Raw genomic sequence first — 25,059 nt, 5'->3', positions numbered from 1 at the left:
GATGAAACTTGAGGGCTCAATAAGGACGGAGTCACATATGTAATTACCTGTTGGAATAGCTAAATGGCACTTCCCCAAAACCTGAATAGGATGATTGTTTGCTACCAGACAGCTCAGGGCATCTTAATCTACATGTTATTGCCTCCTGTTGGCCAAACACCTGAACAGCTATAGGCTATTCCCCAATCTGACAATGCTTCTATACCCTACCCTTTGAAGTGTATTATCTCCACCTTGCCTTAGGACAAATTGTGTTAATAAAAAGCAGGGGTCGAGACAAGAGGAACTAAGAATGAAGAAATTAATAACTCGAGACTTTAGCTCCTTTACTGAAGCTCCTCTGACCCCCAATGCCTTTCAAAATTATTTTTTGTCTTTGGACTCTTAATCTACACACAGCCTTTCTCCAGATTGCTGAACGCTTTGTATGTAATGCTGGGACAAGAACCCCGGCAAAAAAGAAAAAGACACACTAAAGCATACCAATGTGAACAGATTCCCAAAACAACCTTCTATAAAGTAATTACAGAAAGATATACAACACATCAGCACACAGGTTCAAACACCTACTTACGCTAGAAAATGTCCTGGGGTTTAAAACTAGCTAACCATAAGTGAACGATTCTCACCATAAAAAAGCACCTAAAATACTGAAAGAACGGTGTAGTCTGCTATAATGAACATGGAGACAACAAGGGCACTCCAACATGTAAACGCTTACTACATGCGCCAGGTGGAAAGGGAAACCCCTACATATTGTGTAAATGGAAAAAAGAACAGTTTCCTTTTTGCTTCTCTGGACCTGAAACTTCTCATCAGCACTATCTTGGTCACTAGGACGCATCCTCACCTATTCCGATGGCTTTCATTTCACGTAAGGTCTGCAAGGCTGGCGATTTTCCAAATGCATGAAATCTTCGAAGACATTTCAGAATGGTATTAAAAGTCTGTAGATTTGGTTTCACCTTCTGTGCAACCATTTGTTTCAGCAGCTCCTAGTTGAATTAAAAGCAGCAAGTATTTTTTAAGCCTGGGTAGATAACTTGTCCAATAAAGAAACATTATATACTATAAAAGAACTTGGCTCTCTGGCTATATCTAAAGCAGGTTATTATATCCCTAATTTAAGAATTACCTATTAGTGACTGAGAACAGTGTCAGTTACCCCACCTCCACCTGATCAAGGTGTCCAATTGTCTTCAGCCCTCTGCCAGGGAATCTGAGACTCAAGCAAAAACGGAGACTAAAAATTGGACTGTGCCTTTTTCCTTTTTTAAATGAGTTGGTATAAAAGATGTTTCTATCCAATCCAGCAATTTCACTTTTATTAAACTTACCTGATAATAATTTTTCAAATATACGTTATTATTGTAATAAAAGACCTATTATGGGAAATACATGAATAAAGGAACCTGGTCTTCCTGAATTCTAGCTGTATGCTCTGGACAAAGTAACTTTCTTCTCACTGTCAGACACAGGTAACAGGTAGCAGGGCTGGCGGGAGGCGTGAACAAGGAGCCACCCTCTGGGAGCCCAGCAGCGACTGCCATGAAGATGCTCAGTGAATGCTGTCTCCATCCCACGTATTTCTAGCAAAGGCTATTTCAGGCCTATGTAAAGACACAAGAGCTCGTCCTTACCAATATATTATTCCACTTTTCATCAAATTTCTCATTCATCCCTGCTGTTGCTTCAATCAATGAATTGAAGGTGTATACATCGGCTGTAAAAGAAAAAAAAAATTGGGGGGGTGAAGATTAACCCCTAAATCCAGGGGTCCTCAAACTTTTTAAAAGGGGGCCAGTTCACTGTCCCTGAGACCGTTGGAGGGCTGGACTATAGTTAAAAAAAAAACTATGAACAAATTCCTATGCACACTGCACATATCTTATTTTGAAGTAAAAAAAACAAAACAACAAAAAACACCCGCATGTGGCCCGCGGGCCGCAGTTTGAGGACGCCTGCCTAGATCACTCAATTTAAGGCAAACTGATCATGCACGGGTGGCTCCTGGTTCATTATGACGTGTCCACAAAAGTAGAAAACCACTCTTTCCTGGCTCTCTACTACTGTTTCAAGCATCAATACCACAGGAAAAGATTAAAAGTGACACAATGATTAGATCAAGACCCAAAGATTTTACAGATTCTTGAGAGAAGGAAAGGAGAGGAGAGTTTGCCAAACACTGACCATGGAGTCTGTTGTTTAATAATTCGGCATACAAGTTTAGTGCCTGCACAGGAGCTCGGTGCTGGAAGAGGGGGAAAAAAAATTAAGCTTCATCAAATGCATTCACATTCAAGAAATATCTGCATGTCTCCTGGCCTGAGGTTTGGGGACACAGCAGTGAACAACACAGACGAGGCTCTAGTTCTCATAAAACTCATGCTAGTGCAGTGGCTCTTGGCAAGGGGCCATCTGTCTCCCAGGTCCCATTCCAGCACTGCCTGCAGGTGTTCTGAGTGGTCACTAGGGAGGGCAAAGGGAGGATGTTCCCTGGCATGCAGTCGAGGCCAGGGAGCAACAAAACACCCTATGACAATGCACTGGACAGGTCCCACACCTGATAGCCTGGCCCAGTTGTCAATAGTTCTGAGACTGAGGAACCGATTTAGTGGAAATGAAGATAAAAATATAAACACAGCCATGGCTGCCATGCTCAGTGTTTAGAGGATCAGACTGCACATGGCAGGGTCATGTGTTCAATTCCCAGTCAAGGGCAAGTACCTGGGTTGTGGGTTTGTTCCCAGTCCCTAATTCGGGAGCGTGTAGGAGGCAGCCAGTTAATGTGTCTCTCTCACATCAATGTTTCTATCTCTCTTCCCCTCCCTCCCTCCTTTCTACTCTCTCTGAAAAGCAATAGAAAAAATACCCTTAAGTGATGATTAACAAAAAAAACAAACAAAACAAATGTTACCTTCACCATTCCTCGAATCATTGTGCAGTAGGAATGTGCATTTTTCTCTGGCATTAAGGCAAAGATTCTCTCAGCATTGTTTTTTGCTCTAGGTACAAGAGAGTAAGTGTGAACCAAGGGAGACAGGAGAAGCAAGCATGCCCCACAATCTATCGAGAGTTTACAATGTTCCAGACACTGTGCAAGCACTTTACGCATATAATTTCAAATAATTTTTGCCACCCAGAGAGAGCAAAGTGGTTATCATCATTTTGAAAATGAGAAAACCCGAGGCTCAAAGACCTTAAGTTGTCCAAGGTTTTGCAGTTAAATGGCAGAACCTGGACTGAAAAGGAATGTTTACAAATAAGTAATATGTAGTCATGTGCTGGATAATGACATTTTGGTTAGCAACAGACTGCATATATGACAGTAGTCTTAAAAGATGATAACGGAGCTGAAAACATCCTATTACCTAGAGACATCATGGCACGTGCATTACTCCTGTGTTTGTGGGGGAGCCGGGAGTGAACAAGCTACCACGCTGCCAGTGAGGTCAGCACATGCAATCACAGGAGGGGCGGCACCACTGCGGCTCGTGTGAGAAAGTGCACCCTCTTGTCCACACAGGGATCAATCGTCCATCGAGAGAATGATGAAATCATTCTGTGTTTCCCCACTGTTAAGTGGCATGTGACTGGATACTCAGGGTAAAAGGCAACCTGTACGGGGGTCCACAGTGAAGTTTCCCCGTCCTCCTTCGTCAGGTACAAGTTCCCCAAGGCAACCAGAGAAAAGCAGTTTTTCCTGAATCCTTTCAGTCATTTTATTGTGTATGTCATATTCTACCTGTGTATCTACTCTTCCTTAAAAATATAAAAATAAAAAAGGTACCATGTTATACAAACTAAGCGGTACCTCAATTCTCCCTCTTACCAATATGTCTTAGAAATCACAAAGAAACAGAAGTTGAGCCAGGATGTCATTCCAAACAGAAGTTGAGCCAGGATGTCATTCCTTTACTATGAAAATTATTAAAATCTAATGAAGAAATTTAATCAGCAATTCTATTTATCACTTCAAAGGAGATTTTAGACATTAATGGTAGCTTTCCTTCTCTACAGTCACATAAAATACCGTTCTTTTATTTAGACACTTTTTTTTAAAAGAATTTTTAATTGATTTTTAGAGAGAGGGGAAGGGAGGAGAGAGAAGCATCGATGTGAGAGCAGAACCTTGATCGGCTGCCTCCTGCAAGCCCCCTGCTGGGGTTCGAGCCTGCAATCTTGGTATGTGCCCTGCCCAGGAATCGAACCGGCAACCCTTTGATACACAGGAGGCGGCTCCAACCAACTGAGCCACACCGGCCATGGCTATTTAGACACTTCTATTTAGTTAATTTTAAACTCTCAAATGTTAGTTAAATGGTATTCACCTTTTGTTTGGAAGTGCTAAACTACATTCTGGTGTATGTGTGTTCTTATGCACACAAAAATATTAAATCTTTCAGAATTGAGGTCTCCGTTGTAAGGTACAACTAACCACTGATGAACTCCCAAAGGAACCACACGCGGAGGAAGTTACATGAGTTAAGTGGGGGGAAAACCAAGTGCGAACGTGGTGCTGTTGGTTAGAGGTAAGATTCACGCACACGTGAATACCACTTGGGACATTTATATTGCCCACTAAAAAGAAATTATATTCTAGAACATTAAAGGATCGTACCTTCTTCAGGGGGTGATGGGAACATGCCCCAAAGAAAACTGTAATATGAAATTCTAGCCCTAACCGGTTTGGCTCAGTGGATAGAGCGTCGGCCTGCGGACTGAAGGGTCCCAGGTTCGATTCCAGTCAAGGGCATGTACCTTGGCTGCAGGCACATCCCCAGTAAGGAGTGTGCAGGAGGCGGCTGATTGATGTTTCTAACTCTCTATCCCTCTCCCCTCCTCTCTGTAAAAAATCAATAAAATATATTTATAAAAAAAATTCTAATGATGTGCAACATACCTCCAAACAACTCCAAACTGTTGGCCAGCCCTTTTCTTAGATTTCACGGTATTTTCCTCTGTGGCCTCTTCCTGAAATGAACCATCATCAACAAAAATAAAACAAAAGATGACAACAAAAAGCATTCTCCTCATTAGACTACCCAAAATCAGGAAGGCAAAGAAAACTTCAGAAAATAAAGGAAGTACTGACCCAGCAGAAGGTGAGGAGGAAACCCAGTAAATGTTTATTAAGAAATGTGCATTTATTAAGCATAAATCAGCTCATTTACAGATGAAAAGTAAAGCTGGCCTTTAACGCAGGGACAGCCTGGAGAAAGCATGAACCCAGGGCGCTGTGTGGGGCCCTGACTCATAGACACTGGATCCTGAAACAACACGCCTGACTCCTCAGAGGCCAGGTCTGGCTTGGTCCATACAGAAATGCTGTTCATTATTCGAGTGAAAACAAGAGAACACGACATATCTGGGCAGGGAACACAGAGTGTCTAATACTAACCCACACAGCTAAAATTCTGTTTTTATAAGACTACATTTTGTCCTTTGTTATAAACGAAGCTCTGGGGGAGGCTGATGTGGAGCAAGGCAGGCTGGTCAGAACTGCACGGTCAGTAATGACTCTGCAGCTGGGACTGGAGAGGCAGAGAGCTGGCAGGTCAAGGGATCTAAAGATACTCTTGGCAGACAAGGTATGACTGCAACCCCTGCCTATACACTTTAAAAGGCTTACCTATAATAACAAAAGTGTAATATGCATCTCGACCGAACAGCCAAACAGCAGAACGATCATCTGGACAACCATGCTGTGACACCCACTGGCGCCAGGCCAGCCAAGGTGGATGTGATGCAATTGGTCGGCGGCGGGGGGTAGGGGGGTGGGGGCTTAGGGGGGTGCCCCGCCATCACCCCATGATCGCCCTGAAGAGGGAGGCCCAGGCCACCGACCAGCAGGCTGCGGCGGGTGGGCGGGACCTCCCTCTGTGGGGGCGATCCATCTCAGGGCTCCCAGACTGTGAGAGGGTGCAGGCTGGGCTAAAGGATTCCCCAGCAGACTGCACAAATGTCGTGCACTGGGCCTCTAGTTCTGTACATAAAAATTCCACATTTAGTGGATAAAAATTGGAAAAGATGGACAAAAACACCAATGAGTCCCATCATCCCAAAACACTTGATTTTTTCCTTATGTATATGAAAACTTTTTAATAAAAATGGAATATGTATTGTTATCGAGCCTACTTTCCCACTTATGCTCCATAACCCCAGCAGAGCGTGCCCACTCCTGTAGGAATTTTTGAGGGGGCTGTGACCAGGGGGTCCTTCCCTGTCTGCCACACATCACACCGTCACTGTAAGGGACAATACAGGGGTTTTCAAACATTTTTGGTCAAAGCTTTGCCTGCATGTGGTAGGCAAGGTCAAAATATTTTGAAAGGAAGGATTAAAGTAATTGTTTAAATCTCTCCCTTCCTCCACATCAATTTTTATTAAGGCTACTGTACCTCACCACAGGTAAGAACAAATCTCTACTACTCTAACACATAACACAAGAACCACCTTACACTGAGGAGTTACTACCAAAATAAACTTAGAAAACTATTGCCAAAAGCCATTACCAACTCTTCTGGTTTTTCCCTCTGTTGAACATTATAGTAAGCTGAGGGCTCTTGGTCGCCATAGTAACATAGTAAATCCAAGAGACTATTAGTTGTTTCCAAAGATACAGTAGTTCCTGTGGGTAGAAGAGAAAAAGGGAAAGAAACCTTGAAACATCAAAAAACTAAAGCCCATTAGATGAAAATTTTTCACTTTTTCTACGAGCCCTATGTTTAGTATTATTCTCCATGTTCACAATGGATACACTTCCCATCAACTTGAACACCTAGGATGATACAGGCAAGGACACAATTCCTACTAATCATATGGTTTGACTAAAAGATTAAGATACAAGATGAAATTTGACCCTGTACTCACTTGTTTTATGTACTCATATCCCCAGAGAAACTATCTCATGGTTTTTAACTACCATTTCCTAACTGAACATACTAAATTGTTGCCACCTGGTTCAGAACCATTCCATTTGGATCCAGGCCCTCACTGAAATATTTGCCCAGAAATACTAGCATCAATTTTCTACCTATGATACAGCACAAGTGCATAAAAACTAACAAAGCTGCAAGTCTCTCTCACCTATAATTTTAAAGTGAAGCTAATGCTGAACTTGAAATATTATTTACTGAATTACTAAAAATATAAACAGTGCCATCAAGCAGCAATGCCATCAAGTAGCACAATAACCTCTGTAACTTTTACTCACAACTACTGGGATTGTATAACTTGTTGCTAGGGGGGTTTTCAGTGAACCTAGTCACCTGCTTGCAAGAGCTGATCAAACATGTCCACCGAAGCTTTGACTTTTTTGAGCTTGATTCGCTCCTTTAGGGCAGCTTCACTTACATCTTCAAGTTGAGGTTCAAAGCACTCAGGCATCAAACACTAGGAAAATAAGATACTGAAATTACTACAAACAGGTGCAGGTGAAAGGACAATAAAGTAGGACAACATTTTTATCACCAACACACCTAAATAAAACGTCACTGTTCCAATTCACATTTCATGCACCAAATATTATTTATATCATTTTAACATGAATGTCTTTGCAGGGAATACAACTTTAAAAAATTATTAAAAAATCCTCTTCAGTCCAGAAAACAAGACTATTTAGCTGTCTACTAGCTTGAGAAGAAATATTTAAAAAGCACACAAACATAAATATCTCATTCATATCCAAAGAATTCTACTTGAACTAAATTTCCCAACAAGCTGAACTTATTATATACCCCTGCTAAACCATCCTATCTCCTTTTCTCCCAAACATTTTTTAAAATATAGGTGTTTTTATTGATTTCAGAAAGGAATTGAGAGGAAGAGAGAGATAGAAACATCAATGATGAGAGAGAATCATTGATTGGCTGCCCCCTGCACGCCCCCTACTGGGGATGGAGCCTGCAACCCAGGCATGTGCCCTGACTGGGAATCAAACCCAGATCTCTCCATGGGACGATACTCAATCCACTGAGCCACCGCAGCCAGGCCTTTCCTCCCAGTCTTGGTTAAGTGTCCAAGTACAGAAACCTGTCACCCTTTATGCTTTTTTTTTCACTTTAAACTTTTAATATCACCAGGGCATGCTGATTTTACCTCACTCAGTAACTTATTCAAATACTTATTGAATGCCAACCACTTTACGCCAGATATTGGGGATATAGAAATGGAAGTCATTCTATACCCTCAACGTGCTCACAAACTAATGGAAAAAGCAAATCCTACATAATAAAAGCCTAATACGCTAAGTGTCCGGTCATCCGTTCAACCAATCAAACATAATATGCTATTGATATGCTAAGGCTGCTCAACTGCTCGCTATGACATGCACTGACCACTAGGGGCAGACAGTTGACTAGTTGACCAGTGGCTATGACATGCTCTGACCACCAGGGGGCAGATGCTCCAACCGGTAGGTTAGCTTGCTGCTGAGGTCCAGCCCATCAGGACTGAGCGAAATGGGCCAGACACGCCCTGGAGCCCTCCTGCAGTCCCTCCCTGGCTGGCCAACCTCCCGCGTCCCTCCCCGGCCCTGATCCTGCACCCTGATCCTGCACCGGTGGCATCCCTCGGCATGGCCTACAACCTCTCGCAATCCGGGACCCCTCGGGGGTTGTCGGAGAGGCGGTTTTGGCCTGATGGTGGAATGATCAGTCGCTATGACATGCACTGACCACCAGGGGGCAGATGCTCAATGTAGGAGCTGCCCCCTGGTGGACAGTGCACTCCCATAGGGGGAGCGCCGTTCCGCCAGAACCCGGGCTCATGACTGGTGAGCGCAGCGGCAGTGGCAGGAACCTTTCCCACCTCTGTGGCAATCAAACATCCCTAGAGGGCTCCCAGACTGCAAGGGCACTGGCCAGCTAAGGGGACCCCCCCCCCCCCCCAAAGTGCACAAATTTCATGCACTGGGGCTCTAATAAGGAAAGAATTATGATGCAGTGTGAATGGTAACGACATAAGAGATCTCAGGGATGTAAAAGTGCTGCCTGCCACAGAGGCAAGGGACCATGTAAGGTTTCAAGCAAAAGTGATCAAAGCACAGAAGGGTAACTGTTAGTCAAAAATATAAAGAGGAAAGGGTGGGCCAACAAGTGATCAGTCCATGGCTGCCAGCCTCTTAGTCCAGGATTTCAGTCTTTTCCCTACAACTGTATCGGCTTCCTAATCTATCTCTAAGAGTGCGGCTTGAGAAGCAGGAGGGCTCTGTTTGGGTATGTGTGTTTTGAGAAGCAGGGGGACGTGAGAGGGAGTACTTCTGGACATGATGTGTCCAAGGTTATAGTTCTACTAAAAAACACAGGAGGGCAGAGGCACATGTTTTGCTCACCACTGTACTGACAGCACTAAGCACAATGTCTAACATTCAGCAGACAGGTACCGCACAAATACTCACTCTTAGTGACTATAGAACATAGAGGTAGTTGGAAATACAATCTGGAGTTCAACGTATAGGGATGTAGGCCAGATATACAAGAATGCCAAATAAAATACAAGGCTTGAAGCAAGAAGAGTGTAGACAAAGACAGAATATGACTGAGCATGGAAACCGAAGAAAGACAGCAATGCTTAAGGAGTGGATGGAATAGCAACTGAAGGAAACTGAAAACGAACAATCATATAGGTAAAGATCAGAAGCCAAATTGGGAAAATAAAAAGAAGAGCAAATACATATAAAAGGTTAAAAGAAAAGCTAGTATTGCCTGGCTGGTGTGGTTCAGTGGTTGAGTACTGACCTATGAACCAAGAGGGAACCTGCCCAGGTTATTGGCTATTCCCAGTAGGAGGTATGCAGGAGGCAGCCAATCAATGATCCTTTTTCATCATTCTCTCTCTTTCCCTTCCTCTCTGAAATCAATAAAAAAAAATATAAAAAGTTAGTATTGTGGGCACAAATAACTACACATTAAAAGACTCCCCCGCCCCCCTCCCCATATACTGAGGGCATTCAAATAGTTCCTCAAATGTTAGCCATAGGAGCTTGGTTAAATTTAAATTTATATAGTATTATCTGAAAATCGCAATTACCTCTCCTTACCGGTATGTGAGGTTCAGCTATGTCTTTCTGAAAATATTTGGGATGTGAATTAATAATAAACTTTGCTGCATTCTCCCCAGACTTCTTTGCCAATAAAAATGAACGCTATATAAAGAAAAAAACAACAATTCAGATATAAATTGGTATTTACATGTAATTTAGATTCAAGAGATCAAAGTCACATCCTTAGTAAGACTTATTATTCTCCCCCTTAAAAAGGAATGCATCAATACACAGAATCCCAATTACAAGTTAAAATTACATAATACACATCCACCTCTGCTGAGCGTGACATGATTTCAGGTCATGTCTTATGTATATACTGAGGCACATAAAAACAATGCATTCAACTGAGTGGATTGCTCCAGAGTGAAACGGCCTAAAACCCCTGCCCCAACCAGCTAGTCTCTAAAACTTTTTTAATGAAGTAGTAAAGGATTCAAAAAGTTTACCAATTTAGATTTTTACAACTAAGTTAAATTACTTGTACTCAAACCAGCAAGATAAAACATGATACTAGAAAAACCACACAAAAGTACTCACTGATTCCATAGAGGAGGTTGGTATGAGGTAAGGATCATCTTGGAATGCATAAGGGGCAGCTGTGGTATCCTGTGGAGAAGACACAGAAGTCCCTTTAGCTAGATTTTTTATGAAGAGGACCTGACCTTGTGAGTTTCACTAATGTCCAAAAAGTCTATAAAATAAATTTCAATTATACATGTAAAACAATGTAGTAATACGTATGTAGATTTTTATTTGTATGTATGTGTGTATATATATGTATGGAGAGAGAGAGAGAGAGAGAAATAGACTAATGGTCTCTCAGCTCTATAAGATATGGTTCTACTTACACACAATTAAAGCAAATAATTCTACAAACCCCCACAACTGCTTCTTAAGATCCGAGTCTGTTATCAAAAGGGAGTATTGTTATTTTAAACTCAATGTAAAGATCCTCTCGTCAGGGCACCGGTTTCCCACACGAGCGTTTCCTTCAAAGCAAGGTCACTACCCAAAGTCTCGCCTCCAAAGGGAGGGTCCTACTAGGCCCTCTCGGCAAGTGGAACGAGCAGCAGCTCTCCGTGTCCTCCTGTCCAGGGTTCTATACTTCCTTCAACTCCAGCACAGCAGGGGCTCACTCAGAACAGCTCCCGGATTACTTCCTCTCCCCCAGAGCATCCTTCCCCAGGCCTTATGGAACCTTTGTTCCAGAGAAAAACATTCACCCTAGATCCTGAATCTTCTGCTTGCCCCCTTGATGCCTTGTCTTCCTGACACGACTTCTCTGATGGCTGGGGTGGACCAGCTGGTGAGCTTCCCTGCAGCTCTCAAAGGAAGGCTGTTCATACCAAGGGCCTGGAGGCTTCCTGATGACACCTTCAAACCCACTTTCCTTCCCACTCCTCATCTGAGGCCCATTTCCTCTGGCTATGCCACTCTGTCACAATGAGGCAGGCATGGAAGGGCGAACCAGAGGGAGCAGTTCCAGGTTTGCTGCCTGGGCTACCCTGAGAGCACGCACACTGCTGCCTGGCATTGTTTCTGATCCTCATCAGCACCCGTATTAAAATACCTGTTCAGGGCCCCTGGCTTTGCTGACATGCCCAATGTCTTTTTAACTTATTAGACTTATTGTATTTGTCTCCCAATTTTCCTCCCCCAATGACTTCCAAGTTCTTCATGGTCTCTGAGAAACAATTCTAGTCTGGCCCTGTAGCTCAGACTCCTCAAATCAGATTTATCCCCAAATGAACTTCCCTGACACAGTTCCCACCCTCACTGAATGGTACATGGTACTGACCACTGCAGTCCAATCCTAAGATCGTCTCCCATTCCTTCCATTCAACTACCTTGTCACCAGGCCCAACCAACTTCAGCTCCTAAATATCCACCTGCTCCCCAGTCCCTATCCCAACCACCACTGCCTTAGTTCTGGGACTTTCTTGTTCATTCATTCTATTGTTATTGAGCACCTCCTATGTGCCAGCCATTATTCTACCAGGGGAATGATAAAACTCTCACTCCCTTATAAAGCTTACAATTGTGTGTGTGTGGGGGGGGGGGGGGGGGGGGGGGAGAGGCGGGGGAAACCTACAGAGTTTAAAATATATAGTATAGTTAAAGGAGATAACTGCTATGCAGAAAAATGAAATAGAGAAAGGGATAAGGAAATATCAGGAAATGATATGTTATTTTAAATGGGGTGGTCAGGGGAGGCCTCACTGAAAAGATGATATTTAAACAAAAACTTCAAGAGATCAGGGAGCAGAGGAAGAGCAGATATTAAAGCTCTGACCAGATGCACGCCCACTGAGAAACCGAGAAGTAGCCAGGAGGCCAGCATGATTAGTGAGTGAGGAGACAGGATGGGCAGGCAGAGGTAACGTGTGTGGGAATCACACAGGGCCTTAGGAGCCCGCCATGGACTTCAGCTTTTATCGCAGCTCTGGGTTCTTTGCAGAGTGCCATGATCTACCATTTCAGCAGGGTCCCCCTGGCTGCTTAACCGAGGACAGTCTGTACAGTGCGGAGGAAGTGAAGGGGAGGGACAGAGACTGTGTTAACTAATCCAGGTTATTAAGAGATGATGGTGGCTTAGCTGATCAAGGTGATCATGGTGGTGGCAAGTGCTGAGAATCTGGGACTGCTATTCTTAGAAAGGCCTGCTTGCAGCTGGTCCTCGGCTGGCACCTGGGAACCTGGATTTCAGAATGGTTCCCACCATTCCCAGGACTGGTAAGACTAGGTCACTGTGCCCAAACTGCTTGTACAATGTAGTTTATGCTGAACTTCTGCTTCCCTCTGGGAGTCTGGAATTTGGTATGTGCCAGGCAGAGATGCCTAAATGACTTGCCTCCCAAAAACTCTGGGTACTGAGTCCCTAATGAGCTTTCCCGGCAGACATTGCACACGGGTTATCACTGCTCTGCTGGAGGAATCAAGCAAATCCTGTGCCGACTCCGCAGGGAAAAGACCCTGGAAGCTCGCACCTGGTTTCCTCTGGGCTTCACCCAAGTGCCCTCCTCTTTGCTGATTTTGCTTTGTGTTCTTTACTGTAGTAAAACATGGCAGGAGTGGCCTTGGGGGCTCCACTCACATACATTTTGAAGAAACAAAGGATTTACTAAGGTGGGGCCTGAGAGACAGAGGTCAAAGATGTCTCCTAGGACTTTGGTTTGAGCAACTGTGAGGATGGAGCTGCCATTAACAAGATAGCAAAGAAACATGTGAGGTGGTTTGGAGGGAAAGGGGTTTGGCTTTGAGATGTTAATTTTAAGATCTTTATCATGCATTCAAAGGTCTCCCATCTCTACATTGCTAGCTTTCTAAAATTTGTCTGTCTCAACAATGTTTAAACTCCTCAATGGACTTGGATAAAAATCAGAAGTTACTAGAATAGCATTCATGATTTTGTCTCTTCTCTCATTTCTCTACCTCACACATCCTTGATTCCCACCATACAAACTCATTCTGTGCCTTTGGGCCTCTGCTCATGATGCTGCCTCTATCAGAAATACCCTTTCCCAGGACTGTATCCTAATTTCTCACCTTCCAAGCACCAATCCAACTATCAGGTCTTCTGGTATCCTTCCCAATCTTGTCATGGACACTCTGCTAGTGCTCCTACAGCTTCCTTCTCTGGGAACCAGGCAAGGACTGTCTTAAGTCTACAACCACCAGCACAGTGCCTGATGAGCATCGTAAGGGGTTACTGAAGGAATAAATGACTATCCCTTGGATTTTAAGGATCCCAAGTTAGACAATTGTACACTCAATTCTACAACTTCTGGGCCATTCTCACTGAAAAGCTAAGAGCACTCTCAGAGGCCCATTTCTGTAGCTTACATTTCGGGTGCCTATTCATGGGTGAGTGAGTGGTTGAGTATCTCAATGTCCTGCTACTGCAGAGATGCAGTCTTTAAAATCCTTCCTCAGAACTGGCAGGGACTATCAGTGCACATCTGGCCCAACACCCCGTGAGGTTTAACATCAGCAACAGAAGAGCAATTCTGGAAATCTATGATAACGGCCTTAAGGAGGGTCAGTAGTCACAGAGATTTAGTGACAAAAAAAAGGACTTAATTACTTTTGACATTTCCCATAGTTGGAATGAAAAGTATAGTTTCCAGCTAATGAAAATTACATTCAATCAAGTTCCGTTTGTGAGGCCTTTACCAAGGGTTGTTTCTCTACCAGACTGCCAGCTCGATTCTTGAATTGTCAACAGAGCAATTATTGAAAAACCAGTAAGATAGTTGGAGTAAGAATAAAATAGCTAGCATTTATTGAGTATTTCCTTTGTGTTAGGCACTGCCCTAAATCCTTTCACAAATACTAATTTATTTCCCACCAAAACCTTGAGGTTTGGTGCTATAATTGATCCTCATTTTACAGAAAAGGGAACAGAAGCATCAAGAGATAAAGCAACTTTGTGATCAAGATCACAAGCTAGTTGCTCTGGCTTCAGGACCCACATTGGTGATCACTTTGTTTCCAGCAGGCAGGTACTGTTGTTCAGCTGCATTATAGCAGTTCACCTGCATTATAGCATCACACCCAAACCGTCCCCCAGGTACATGCATTTCAACAAGCTCTTCAGAGGATCAGGTTTAACGATCACTGGTACAGCATAAAAACACTAAGTCTGGAAACAAAAGACATGAAACTATGTCAAGGCTTTAACATCCCAACCAGCCCTGAGTCAGAAAATTTAAAAGCTTCATATTCCTCTTTGTTACATGAAGAGACTAGATTAGATAGTTTCTAAGAAACTTTCTAGATCCATAAAAGTTTAATCGTGAATAACAAGAGTGTGAACATTATTAGCAGAGTCAGACACAGAAACCTAAAAGTCCTACTTACCCTGTTTACTGTGGATGCAAGAGCCTGCAGAACGGCCACTTTATCCCTAAGAATGAGAAATGCAAGTTAACCCTCACCATGGTTTTCACACTCACAAAATGAACAAGTGATTCTACTCTCAGAATGAGCTCGTCAATAACCAAGTTCAGGTCTCACTAAAGCCAGTTCTTACATCTCAAGATCTCTAGAATAACGAGAGAAAGCTGTCTAGTTTAGGCAAAAGGTGGTTAGTACTATGCTTTGCCTACCTTTTGTACCTATCTACCCTAAAACCATCACCCAGGGTTAGGGATTTCCACCCTCATCTCATAAAACTGTATCCCTGATCTAATCTCCTCCCCTCAGATGCATATTCACTGTAGCATTCTGGACTGCTCTTGCCTTCATTATCTGAATTGGTGGCTCTTAATTCAGCTATATATGAGAATAAATCACATGCTGTACTCGAGACCTACTGAATCAGAACCTCCAGGTTCCATGGAGAACTGTCACATGCCTTACTACTGAATTCCCAGATGATTCGGATGCACCCTTCTAATTTAGAATAAATGTCTCAACTATATAACCTTTATAAGAATGTCAGACCACTGCCCACGTACCTATGGGTACAGGCCTTTACTCAACTACTGGAAAAGAAGATTTAATCAGAATAACTGATAAGATAATTTGGTTTGAAACATTTTACGACTTTTGTTAAATTTTACGTGTTGCATTTCCAAAGGGGAAAGAGTAAAATTTAATAAACCAAAAATATTAAAAAAAATTAATAGAAGTCATCTGAAAATGAAAGTACAGGAAGTTTTATATTACATTAAGGCAGAGTAATTCCCTGATGTAGATATATAATACCCATTGGGTGTTTTTTTTAAAAATAGATTTTTAAGTCACATTTATGTAATTTCAGCAAAAGACAAAGATATTCTTTCACCTTTGAGCATTCCCTAACAAAATTTGCACATTTTTTTAAAACATATTTTTATTGATTTCAGAGAGGAAGGGAGAGTGAGAGAGAGATGGAAACATCAATGATGAGAGAGAATCATTGATCGGCTGCCTCCTGCACGTCCCCCACTGGGGATCAAGCCCGAAACCCCAGCATGTGCCCTTGACTGGAATCGAACCTGGGACCCTTCAATCCACAGGCTGACGCTCTATCCACTGAGCCAAACCAGGTAGGGCAAAATTTGCACATTTCAGTCTTATAATAGAGCAGTCTTCATAACATACTAAATAAATACTTCATGACATTCAGACTACTCACTAGTTCTCTTTTTAAAATATTTTATTGATTTCAGAGAAGAGGGAGATAGAAACATCAATAATGAGAGAATCATTGATTGGCTGCATCCTGCATGCCCCCTACTGGGGATCAAGCCAGAAACCTGGGCATTGAGCCTGAAACCCAGGCATGTGCCCTGACTGGAAATCAAACTGTGATCTCCTGGTTCATAGGTCAACTCTCAACCACTGAGCAACACCTGCTGGACTAGTTCTCTTTTTTAAAGGGTTATTTTAAACAATCTCAATGAATACATTATCCTTAAGAAATAAGTTAGAACATTACAGGTTATGCTAAAGTGTATGTTATCATCTTGTAACCCTTTCCTACTCCACTCTGAGTTTGTTGTTAGTATTTCTAGAACGCTTTACAGTATTTTTACCTATACATATCACCATAAAAAACATATACTGTCATTTTGTATATATGCTTTCTAAGTTTGACTGTATTATACATGTTACTACATAGAAATCTAATTTCTTTAAATGTTACATTGTAGCACAGCCTACGCGGCTCAGTGGTTCAGCATGGACCTATGAATCAGGAGGCCACAGGATCGATTCCCTGTCAGGGCACAAGCCCGGTTACAGGCTCGACCCTAGTAGGGGGCGTGTGGGAGGCAGCCAATCAATGACTCTTTCCCATCACTGATGTTTCTCTCTCTCTCTCTCTCTCTCTCTCTCTCTCTCCCCAAAAATCAATAAAAACATTTTAAATGTTACACTGTACAATAACTACTTTTATTATCTACCTAGTTATTGATGGGCACTTGGGCTGGCTCAATTGGTATTATTCTCAAGTTATAAAGAACTTTCTTATCCATGTCTCTGAGTGTATATTCAAGTGTTCCTCTTGAATGTCCAACCTGTAGGTATACACATTTTAAATTGTGATTCTGGCAATTTTCCCGCCACAGTAGTGTTCCAACTATATATGCTGACTGCCCTATCAACAAACTTGAGCACCCATTTTTCCACATCCTTTCATGAGCCTAGTTACCTATATGTTGATCATAACTGGGCTCCCTGCTAGCCCTAAAATAACTATACAATTCAGATTAGCCTGTTCAGAACACTACCTTTATATGTCACATTCATTATGAAAGCTCACAATGACTCTACAATTTGTCAGGGTTTTCTGTGGCACCTGAGTGATCTGGGAAATCATAGCCTCCAATCACGTTTCACCTCTAAAATAAAGCAACAATAACGTGTACTCCCTATGGCTTCTTCCAAGTCTAAAAGCACCAATTCCTGAGCCTGGAATTCAGGGGCTCTCTATCAGAGAATCTCTATCAATCACATTTTTTTGCAAAGGGACAGACAGTAAATATTTTAGGCTTATCAGCTACAGGGACTCTGTTACAACTATTCAGTTCTGCCAGTGTAGCATCAAAGGAGCCACAGACCATATATTAACAAATGAATGAGGTGGTGTTCCAAAAATTTTTTAATTGACACTGAAATTTGAATTTATGTAATTTTCAAATGTAATTAAGTCTTCTTTTCTTTGTTTGTTAATCCTCACCTGAGGATATTTTTTCCATTGATTTTTAGAGTGAAGGGAGGGAGGGCTAAGGGAGGAAAAGAGAAACATGGATTGGCTGCCTCCAGCACGCAATCGGCTCGGAACGACCCTGCAACCCAGGTATGTGCCCTTGACCAGGAATTGAACCCTTCGGTGCACAAGCTGACTCTCTACCATTGAACCCTGCCGGCCGGGGCTAAAATAGTCTTCTTTTGACTTAACTATAAAAAAATGTAAAAACCATTCTTGGCTCATGAGCTGTAAAAAAACTGGCCTCAGTTTGCTGATCAATGCTCTGTATCAACTCTTACTTCCCCTGTTCTAACAGAGCATTTCACAGGCCTGCCTGCTTGGCCTCTTCCCACCACATGACATGATCATGTTTTCTGTATCTGAGAGTCTCATACTTTAGGGTTCATGAAAATTACTTGTAAGAATATGCTTTACAAATAAAATTCCTAGGTGACTCCGATGCTAATAAAAGAATCTTATCCGTTTTAAGGTATAGGTAAATTTCTACACTTTTCAATAAAACTCACCTTGGTTATTGGAATACAACCACTCTTGATTTATATCATATCCTGTATTGCCTTTAATCATGTGTATAAGTTATGTACAGATGTAATATGAGTATAAGGTATAAAGTATAACTATGCATAAGATTGGACTAGATCATAAGCTATCTGAGCATACCCTCCAAAAACTCCTTTTCGTATTCCCTGAAGTAGCTTCTTCAAGGATAGAGGCTGATAAAATGCTTTGAACTTGAATGTTATTCAGGAAAATGACTCATTCATGGATATGTTTATTTCTACTCTTATTTTGGTTCTGATTCTCATGCCAGGGAAGACAGAAATAAACCTCAATATAATAAAATACTACTAGTAATTAAAAATTAAAAGCAGAGTATAGAACATTTACCAAATCAATTATACTAAACTAAATGCATACATATAATTTATATAAAAAATGTCATACCCCAGAACTTTAAAATAACAGCTATCATCTACAGAGCTCTGACAATGTGGCAGGCATTAATCGAATGCTTATTTAATCCTTTGAGGTAGGCACTGTCATTACCCACATTTTACTGTAGCACAGAGATTAAAATAATTTGCCTTTGAGTAGTGTGATTACTAAAAACCTTGTTTCCTTCTGCGTGTTCTACTTATCCCAGACACCTTTTATACCATTAATACTTTTGTAATTTAAGAAAGCTTTTTTTGTTTTTTTGTTAATCCTCACCTGAGGATATTTTTCCATTGATTTTTAGGGAGAGTGGAAGAGAGAGGGAAAGACAGAGAGAAACAGCAATGTGAGAGAAACACATCAATTGGTTGCCTCCTGCACAAGCCTCGACTAGGGCCCAGGCCAGGGAGGAGCCTGTAACCAAGGTACGTGCCCTTGACCAGAATCAAACCCGGGACCCTTCAGTCCACAGGCCAATGCTCAATCCACTGAGCCAAACCAGCTAGGACTTTTTTTTTTTTTTAAATATATTTTATTGATTTTTTTACAGAGAGGGATAGAGAGTTAGAAACATCGATGAGAGAGAGAGACATCGATCAGCTGCCTCCTGCACAACCCCCACTGGGGATGTGCCCGCAACCAAGGTACATGCCCTTGACCGGAATCGAACCTGGGACCTTTCAGTCCAAAGGCCGATGCTCTATCCACTGAGCCAAACCGGTTTCGGCATAAATATATTTTTTAATGATTTTTTACAGAGAGGAAGGGAGAGAGATAGTTAGAAACATCAATGAGAGAGAGAAACATCAATCAGCTGCCTCTGCACACCTCCTACTGAGGATGTGCCTGCAACCAAGGTATGTGCCCTTGACCGGAATCGAACCCGGGACCCTTCAGTCCACAGGCCAACGCTCAATTCACTGAGCCAAACCAGATAGGACTTTTAAAAAAATTTTTCTTTATTAACTTTAGTCTTCAGGTCATACTCAGGAAAGACTTGGCTTTTTTTAGGGAGCTTTTAAACACATTCAATAGTAGCATTACTATAAGAATTTTTGTGAAGATGTTTTAGTTCTTATGTATTCAACAAATCTTGAATAAGCAAGGCAATTTGCTCAAGGATCTATGAGTTAAAAAAGCTAAATTTTGCAATCCGCATCATTTATTTTATTTTAACTTATTAAAGACCATAAAGATAATATTTTTGTCCGCTCTCCCAACCATGAGTATCCCCTTAGAAATTATTCCCATGATTATTCACTGTTATGTAAACATTAACCTGAACTCAGTTCAGAAAGTCTTTTAATTAAGTAAATCTCATTCCTGTTTTATTTTCTTCTAAACTTCCAAGTTTTTCCTCCCTCAACTGTTCTCTTCCCAAAAATGCTCTCCATTGCTCTGTCATTGAATTGTTTACTTACCGGTGTTTTGCTCATAATAAGCACTCAACCCCTTGATGAATAAGCACTGACTAAATACTCACCAAGTTTTCCTTTTTGGAATGACCACTTCTTCAATCCCTTAATATGAAAAGTAAAACAGTGAATCAATTTCCCAATACTAGTACTATGAAGAAGTACAATGTGTTAATATACAAATGGAATTATTTCAATATATTTCTATATACCTGTTACATCAGTTCCTTCAACCTTTGGGAGGGCTGCACTTCCAGAACAAAATCTGCAAAAAAGTAAAAGCCCTAAAGTTAATAATCATTAATGGAGTTCCCACCTCACCTCCATTTATGTGCACTTTGTACCCAAACTTTACAATTTTCATGGATCAAAGTGAGATAATTCATGCCAATGTACAGAGAAGACATGGCCTCAACACCACATTCAAAACCATTACAAAACAGATATAAGATATGGGCACAATATGGTCACAAATTTTTTAAATGCGGTAATCACATTAAATAAAATAAAGTCAGGGAAAAAAAATTTTAATAGCACTTAAACTATTGAACAGCTGATTTGAAATAAGGGACTTTCAACGTTGGAAATCTAAAACACTAAAGTTAAGAGGGACAAGATAATGAGCAAATTTATATGGATAATGTCCTAATAATAATGAGTCTATCCACCTAAAGCAATTATGAAGTTATTTTCATAATTTCAATCCACTTCAACAATCAGGAAAGTACCAAATCAAATATGTTTGTCCTAATTTAAATTTGGAACTGCTTTTTAAAAAATTCAAAATGTATAACGATTGACCCATGACAGAGCTATAAAATTTTATCACACTAAAAAACAATCAATATACCACACAGATGATGTGCATTGTTATCTTGTATACTGAATGGTACCATTCAGAAAATTGTCAAGATGTGATTGGAAAATAACTTCCTCTATTGGCATCTGGTCTCAGACATCTTTTTTTTCTTTTGGTTGTTAATCCTCACCAGAGGAGAGAAACATCTATGAAAGAGACACAACCTGCATGTGGTTGTGCATGGAATTGTTAGGGGCAGAAATAGAATATTAGAAATTAACTATAATTATAAGAAATATTAATCATGCTCTGTTAACCGTGATTGTTCTTTTCTGATTAGAGAAAGCACATTTTAACCTCGGTGAGAGTTGTACGCACCGGGACATGGGAGCTAACAGGGGAATGCAGTCCCTCCTCCTTCCTGCCTATCTTTATGGAAAGATTTACAACCTCGTGGCACATAGTCCTGCAGGCACCTGCTCTTTACAACCCCCTGCCCCTATTACCTGTAATGTGGTCCCTGGGCACCAGCTCTCAGTGACTCCCCACAGCCCGGATGACTTGTAACCTGTCATGATTATCCCATGCCCACTTTCCCACACCTGTAATTCCTACTTCCCCACATAATCTTGACTAATCTTGGCAGTTAGCTTATGGTGGGGTGCAGAATAAATTTTTGTGGATGACCTGCTGCTCTCATACTGCAGGCATTATTGGAATAAACCCTCATATGATTCAACCCTGTCTCTGCTTAATTGGCTGAAGTAGTGACAGGCAGCCCGGACCCCTTGGTTGTCCGGTTACAGAACCTGCAACCGGGGTACCAGCCCTTGACCCTAATCAAACCCCGAGACCCTTCCATGCGTGGGCCGAGGCATTTTTTTTTTTAAACAATACTATTTTTGCTAAGGATCAACTCTTTCAAATCATGCTTTTTTTTTTTTTTAAATGACATTAGGACACCCAGAGCACTGTTGTCTTTGACAAGGTGAACTTTCTGAGATGTCCTAAAGCACAGCAGGCTGGGGAGAAACAGAAAAGGTAGAGCTCGTAAACTACCTTTAACTTGGAAAAGTCTTAAAGAGTTCTCCCTGTTCCTACTGGTGGCGTGAAAAGGAGACCAAATCATTATTATTTTTTAAACTTGGGATGGGATTGCTAACAGCTATACTAACTAGACTGTTGGCTCCACGACAGAAGGATTCTAGTCTGGTCTGCAGTTATACTCCTGGGTGGGCCAGCCAACCCATAAATATCTTCCTCATAAATGCGTTTTGATCTTTTCCCGAAGCACGCGGCTACGAGAGGGCGCACGCGCATTCCACTGCATCGTGCCTCGTTACACAGCTCTCAGGGGCGGGGGGGGGGGAAGGGTACACACAGGATTAGGTTGACACCTGGGTCTTCCTCGTGGGTTCCTCAAGCCTCTCTTACCTGCACCTAGGAGCCGGTTCACATGCACCTGTCCACCGACCCGTCAGCGGCAGGCAAAGCCTGCAGCGGACCCTCAGCCAGCGAGCCGAGGCCACCGCCGCCATCTTTGCTTTCTTCGCATTGCATGTTGGGAAAGCGTGCGTTCCACCTTCTGGATCACCGAGGGAGGGGGGGAGGGGAGGTGGACCGGAATAGCCCGACTATTGGCTGAGACGGAACAAGACAAAAGCAAACGTAATAGAGGTTACAAGCTCATGGTTTGAAACACTTCGCTACGGAAGTTAAGGCTCAATACGCCTCAATTGCACCTAAGAGATTTTTCTAACATGACCATTCTAATGGTATATATATTCGATTGTTTTCAAAATAAGAGGGCTAGTGAGAGTCATGCAAGTACCTTCCTTTCCCCCCCCACCCCTAGAGCGGAAATGATCTCGTCCAGGTAAATCTCCTCCCAGCGAGCATTTCTCGCGCGCAAGCGCAGTTTCAGTCACATGGCGGCTGCGGGCTCGTAACTGTGCTGGGGATTTACTGGGGTGATTGGAACTTCTCTCTGGGTGTCAGAACTCGAAACTGACCTGGAGGATGTTGGGCTCAAAGAACATGCCCTGGCGGCGGCTGCAGGGCATTTCCTTCGGGATGTATTCGGCCGAAGAGCTCAAGTAAGTAGTTGGTGGGAAGCGTGCGCAACTTGTCTCTGAAGTTGGCGCCTTTATAAACTACTATTCCCGAAATGTCTTGCGTCCAGTTTATCTTCTGAGCCCTGGGTTGTCGGGCGCGTGGCCTGCCGGGACCCGTAGTTCCGAGAACGTCTTAGGCTGGCGCGCACTGTTTAGAGTTGGTGGGGCTGCGAATGAGTTTGCTCAGAGCCGCATGGTATTCACACGGTGCAGCGTTACCATCCGCCAGTCTTCTCGGCAATTAACCAGCGTTTGTGAAGTTACTGTAATGTCTCTGAAGCGGTTAGTGAAGCACATAATTAGTCTCTTGTCTATAAAATCCTTCACGACTCAGTTCAGGTTCTGTTTCTGGGACAAGTATGCTTCTTTATTCGATCAGTTTATTAACCCACCAATATTTATTGATTTTTCAGTTTTTGCCAGGCAGAGTGCTAGACGTTAGTGACACATTGGTGAACAAGGTTTCTATTCGAATGTTTCAGGCTCCTTAGATGATTCCTCTTTTCCTTAAATCTTGGTGTTCCTCGAGGTTCTGTTCTCGTCCTACTGCCTTTTTTCTCCTAAATGTCATCACTTTGATTTCACTCCAAAAGGGTATCTAGTTTAGTGCAAAATGGTCATTATTTTGTGACTGGGAAATAATTCTAGACCTGTCTTTCCTGGCATCTAATTTATTTATTGGGCTCTTTCTGTGTGTCACCTACAGAACGATTTGTTCTACACCATCCTTTCATCACTACCACTACTTTAGGTCACACCCTCAATCTCTTGTTTGAAATGTCGTTTGTTTTACCTTACACCTGTCCAGTTCATCCTTCACATTGCTGTCAAAGTTATTCTTTCAAAGTGTAAATATGGTCATGCTACTTCAAATGTGATTGAGGCAGGATAGGAAGAAGCTAGGAAAATTCCTTGACAAGTGAAATAAGGGAAATTGAGCCAAATAATTAAACAAAGCCAGACAATTTGAGCAATTTACAGCCAGCTAATGAATCACAAGGTTTTATCTTCCCTGACCAAGTATACTTAGGAGCAAATGGTTTGCACGTTCCAGACCTTCCTGGGGCAGACCCACTAGGTCTGGGCCCCTCTTCCATGATGTTCTTTAGAAATGAAACTAACAACAACAAAAAAAACCTGACCAGAAGATAACCCTGGCCCCTCTATAGCACATATTGAAAGACACACCTAGAAAGCTGGTGAATATTCTATTGAGACTCCCCCCTGAGACCGCCCCTAGGATTTCCACTGGCTAAAGAAAGATAAAAAGCCTCAAGACAGAGGACCTAGAGCACACCCACATGCCTTTCTCCCTTAGGCTTGTATTTCTGCTCTCCCCTAAACTCTTAAGGGTCCCCAGAAAATTTGCAACCAGGGGAGCAGCAGGCAGCGGCTCGTCCCCGGGCTTATCCCCTGAACCTGTCTCCGAGGCCCCCTTTTTCTCTGACTTTGCAGTGAGCTAACAGCAGCCCTGTCTTGGCTCACTTATGTCACTGTGACTTTTACTTCTCAGTGAGTTCACACAGCCCACGTGGCCCGCTTCTTTCCTATAGTGTTTTTAAAAAGCCAAAGCAGCGCTGCCTGTGCTTCTCCTGCTGCTGTTTCTCTCCTAAGCCCTTCCTGTTTCACTGTCGTAAATGTACTTTCAAAATCACTCGGACTCATTCCTGCACAAGTCAAGAACCCTACACTACAGGCCGCCCCAGGCAGACCTTGGTCATGTCACCCTTAAAACCTCCCAGAGGCTGTGCATGTCCCTCAGATTTGCAGAGGATACTTTCTTAGCTTAGCCCACAAGTTTTGCCATGATCAGGTCAGTGCAGATTTGCACATTCCAAAACCTGCCATTCCAAAACATTTGGCCCTTTCGCCAGACTATTTTCTCTGCATGCATTCCCCTCCTGTCTGTCTTCCCCCACCCCGCAGACACCTGGAGAGTACCTCTGCCATGCCTACGGCTCTGCTCAACCTCATTTTCTAAGGACTTCACCAGTTGTTTACCATGCGCTGCAGTCACTTTTTGTGCTTTTTTATATTTCTGTCTCCCT

At 42.4% G+C, this 25,059-nt stretch overlaps 2 protein-coding genes across 3 annotated transcripts in view; one reads left to right on the top strand and one right to left on the bottom strand.

Moving 5' to 3' along the window:
* Positions 1–22,469, bottom strand: part of PTCD3 (pentatricopeptide repeat domain 3) — a 33,145-nt gene extending 10,676 nt beyond the window's left edge. For both annotated transcript variants that reach the window (XM_008155942.3, XM_054728265.1), the window contains exons 1-13: positions 22,332–22,469; positions 20,311–20,363; positions 20,167–20,203; positions 14,909–14,954; positions 10,586–10,654; positions 10,043–10,147; positions 7,272–7,395; positions 6,516–6,631; positions 4,904–4,974; positions 2,918–3,005; positions 2,191–2,251; positions 1,641–1,723; positions 851–995 (exon numbers count right to left, since the gene is read on the bottom strand). In XM_008155942.3, coding sequence (XP_008154164.2) covers positions 851–995; positions 1,641–1,723; positions 2,191–2,251; positions 2,918–3,005; positions 4,904–4,974; positions 6,516–6,631; positions 7,272–7,395; positions 10,043–10,147; positions 10,586–10,654; positions 14,909–14,954; positions 20,167–20,203; positions 20,311–20,363; positions 22,332–22,435 — 1,102 coding nt within the window. In that variant the 5' untranslated portion in view covers positions 22,436–22,469. The remainder of the gene's footprint in view (positions 1–850; positions 996–1,640; positions 1,724–2,190; positions 2,252–2,917; positions 3,006–4,903; positions 4,975–6,515; positions 6,632–7,271; positions 7,396–10,042; positions 10,148–10,585; positions 10,655–14,908; positions 14,955–20,166; positions 20,204–20,310; positions 20,364–22,331) is intronic.
* A 369-nt stretch (positions 22,470–22,838) lies between these two features.
* Positions 22,839–25,059, top strand: part of POLR1A (RNA polymerase I subunit A) — a 73,621-nt gene continuing 71,400 nt past the window's right edge. The window contains exon 1 of the mRNA XM_008155919.3: positions 22,839–22,993. Coding sequence (XP_008154141.2) covers positions 22,917–22,993 — 77 coding nt within the window. The 5' untranslated portion in view covers positions 22,839–22,916. The remainder of the gene's footprint in view (positions 22,994–25,059) is intronic.

This window comes from Eptesicus fuscus, chromosome 16, assembly GCF_027574615.1.
Source record: "Eptesicus fuscus isolate TK198812 chromosome 16, DD_ASM_mEF_20220401, whole genome shotgun sequence".
NCBI lineage: Eukaryota > Metazoa > Chordata > Mammalia > Chiroptera > Vespertilionidae > Eptesicus > Eptesicus fuscus.
This window is presented reverse-complemented; position numbering and strand designations above follow the sequence as displayed.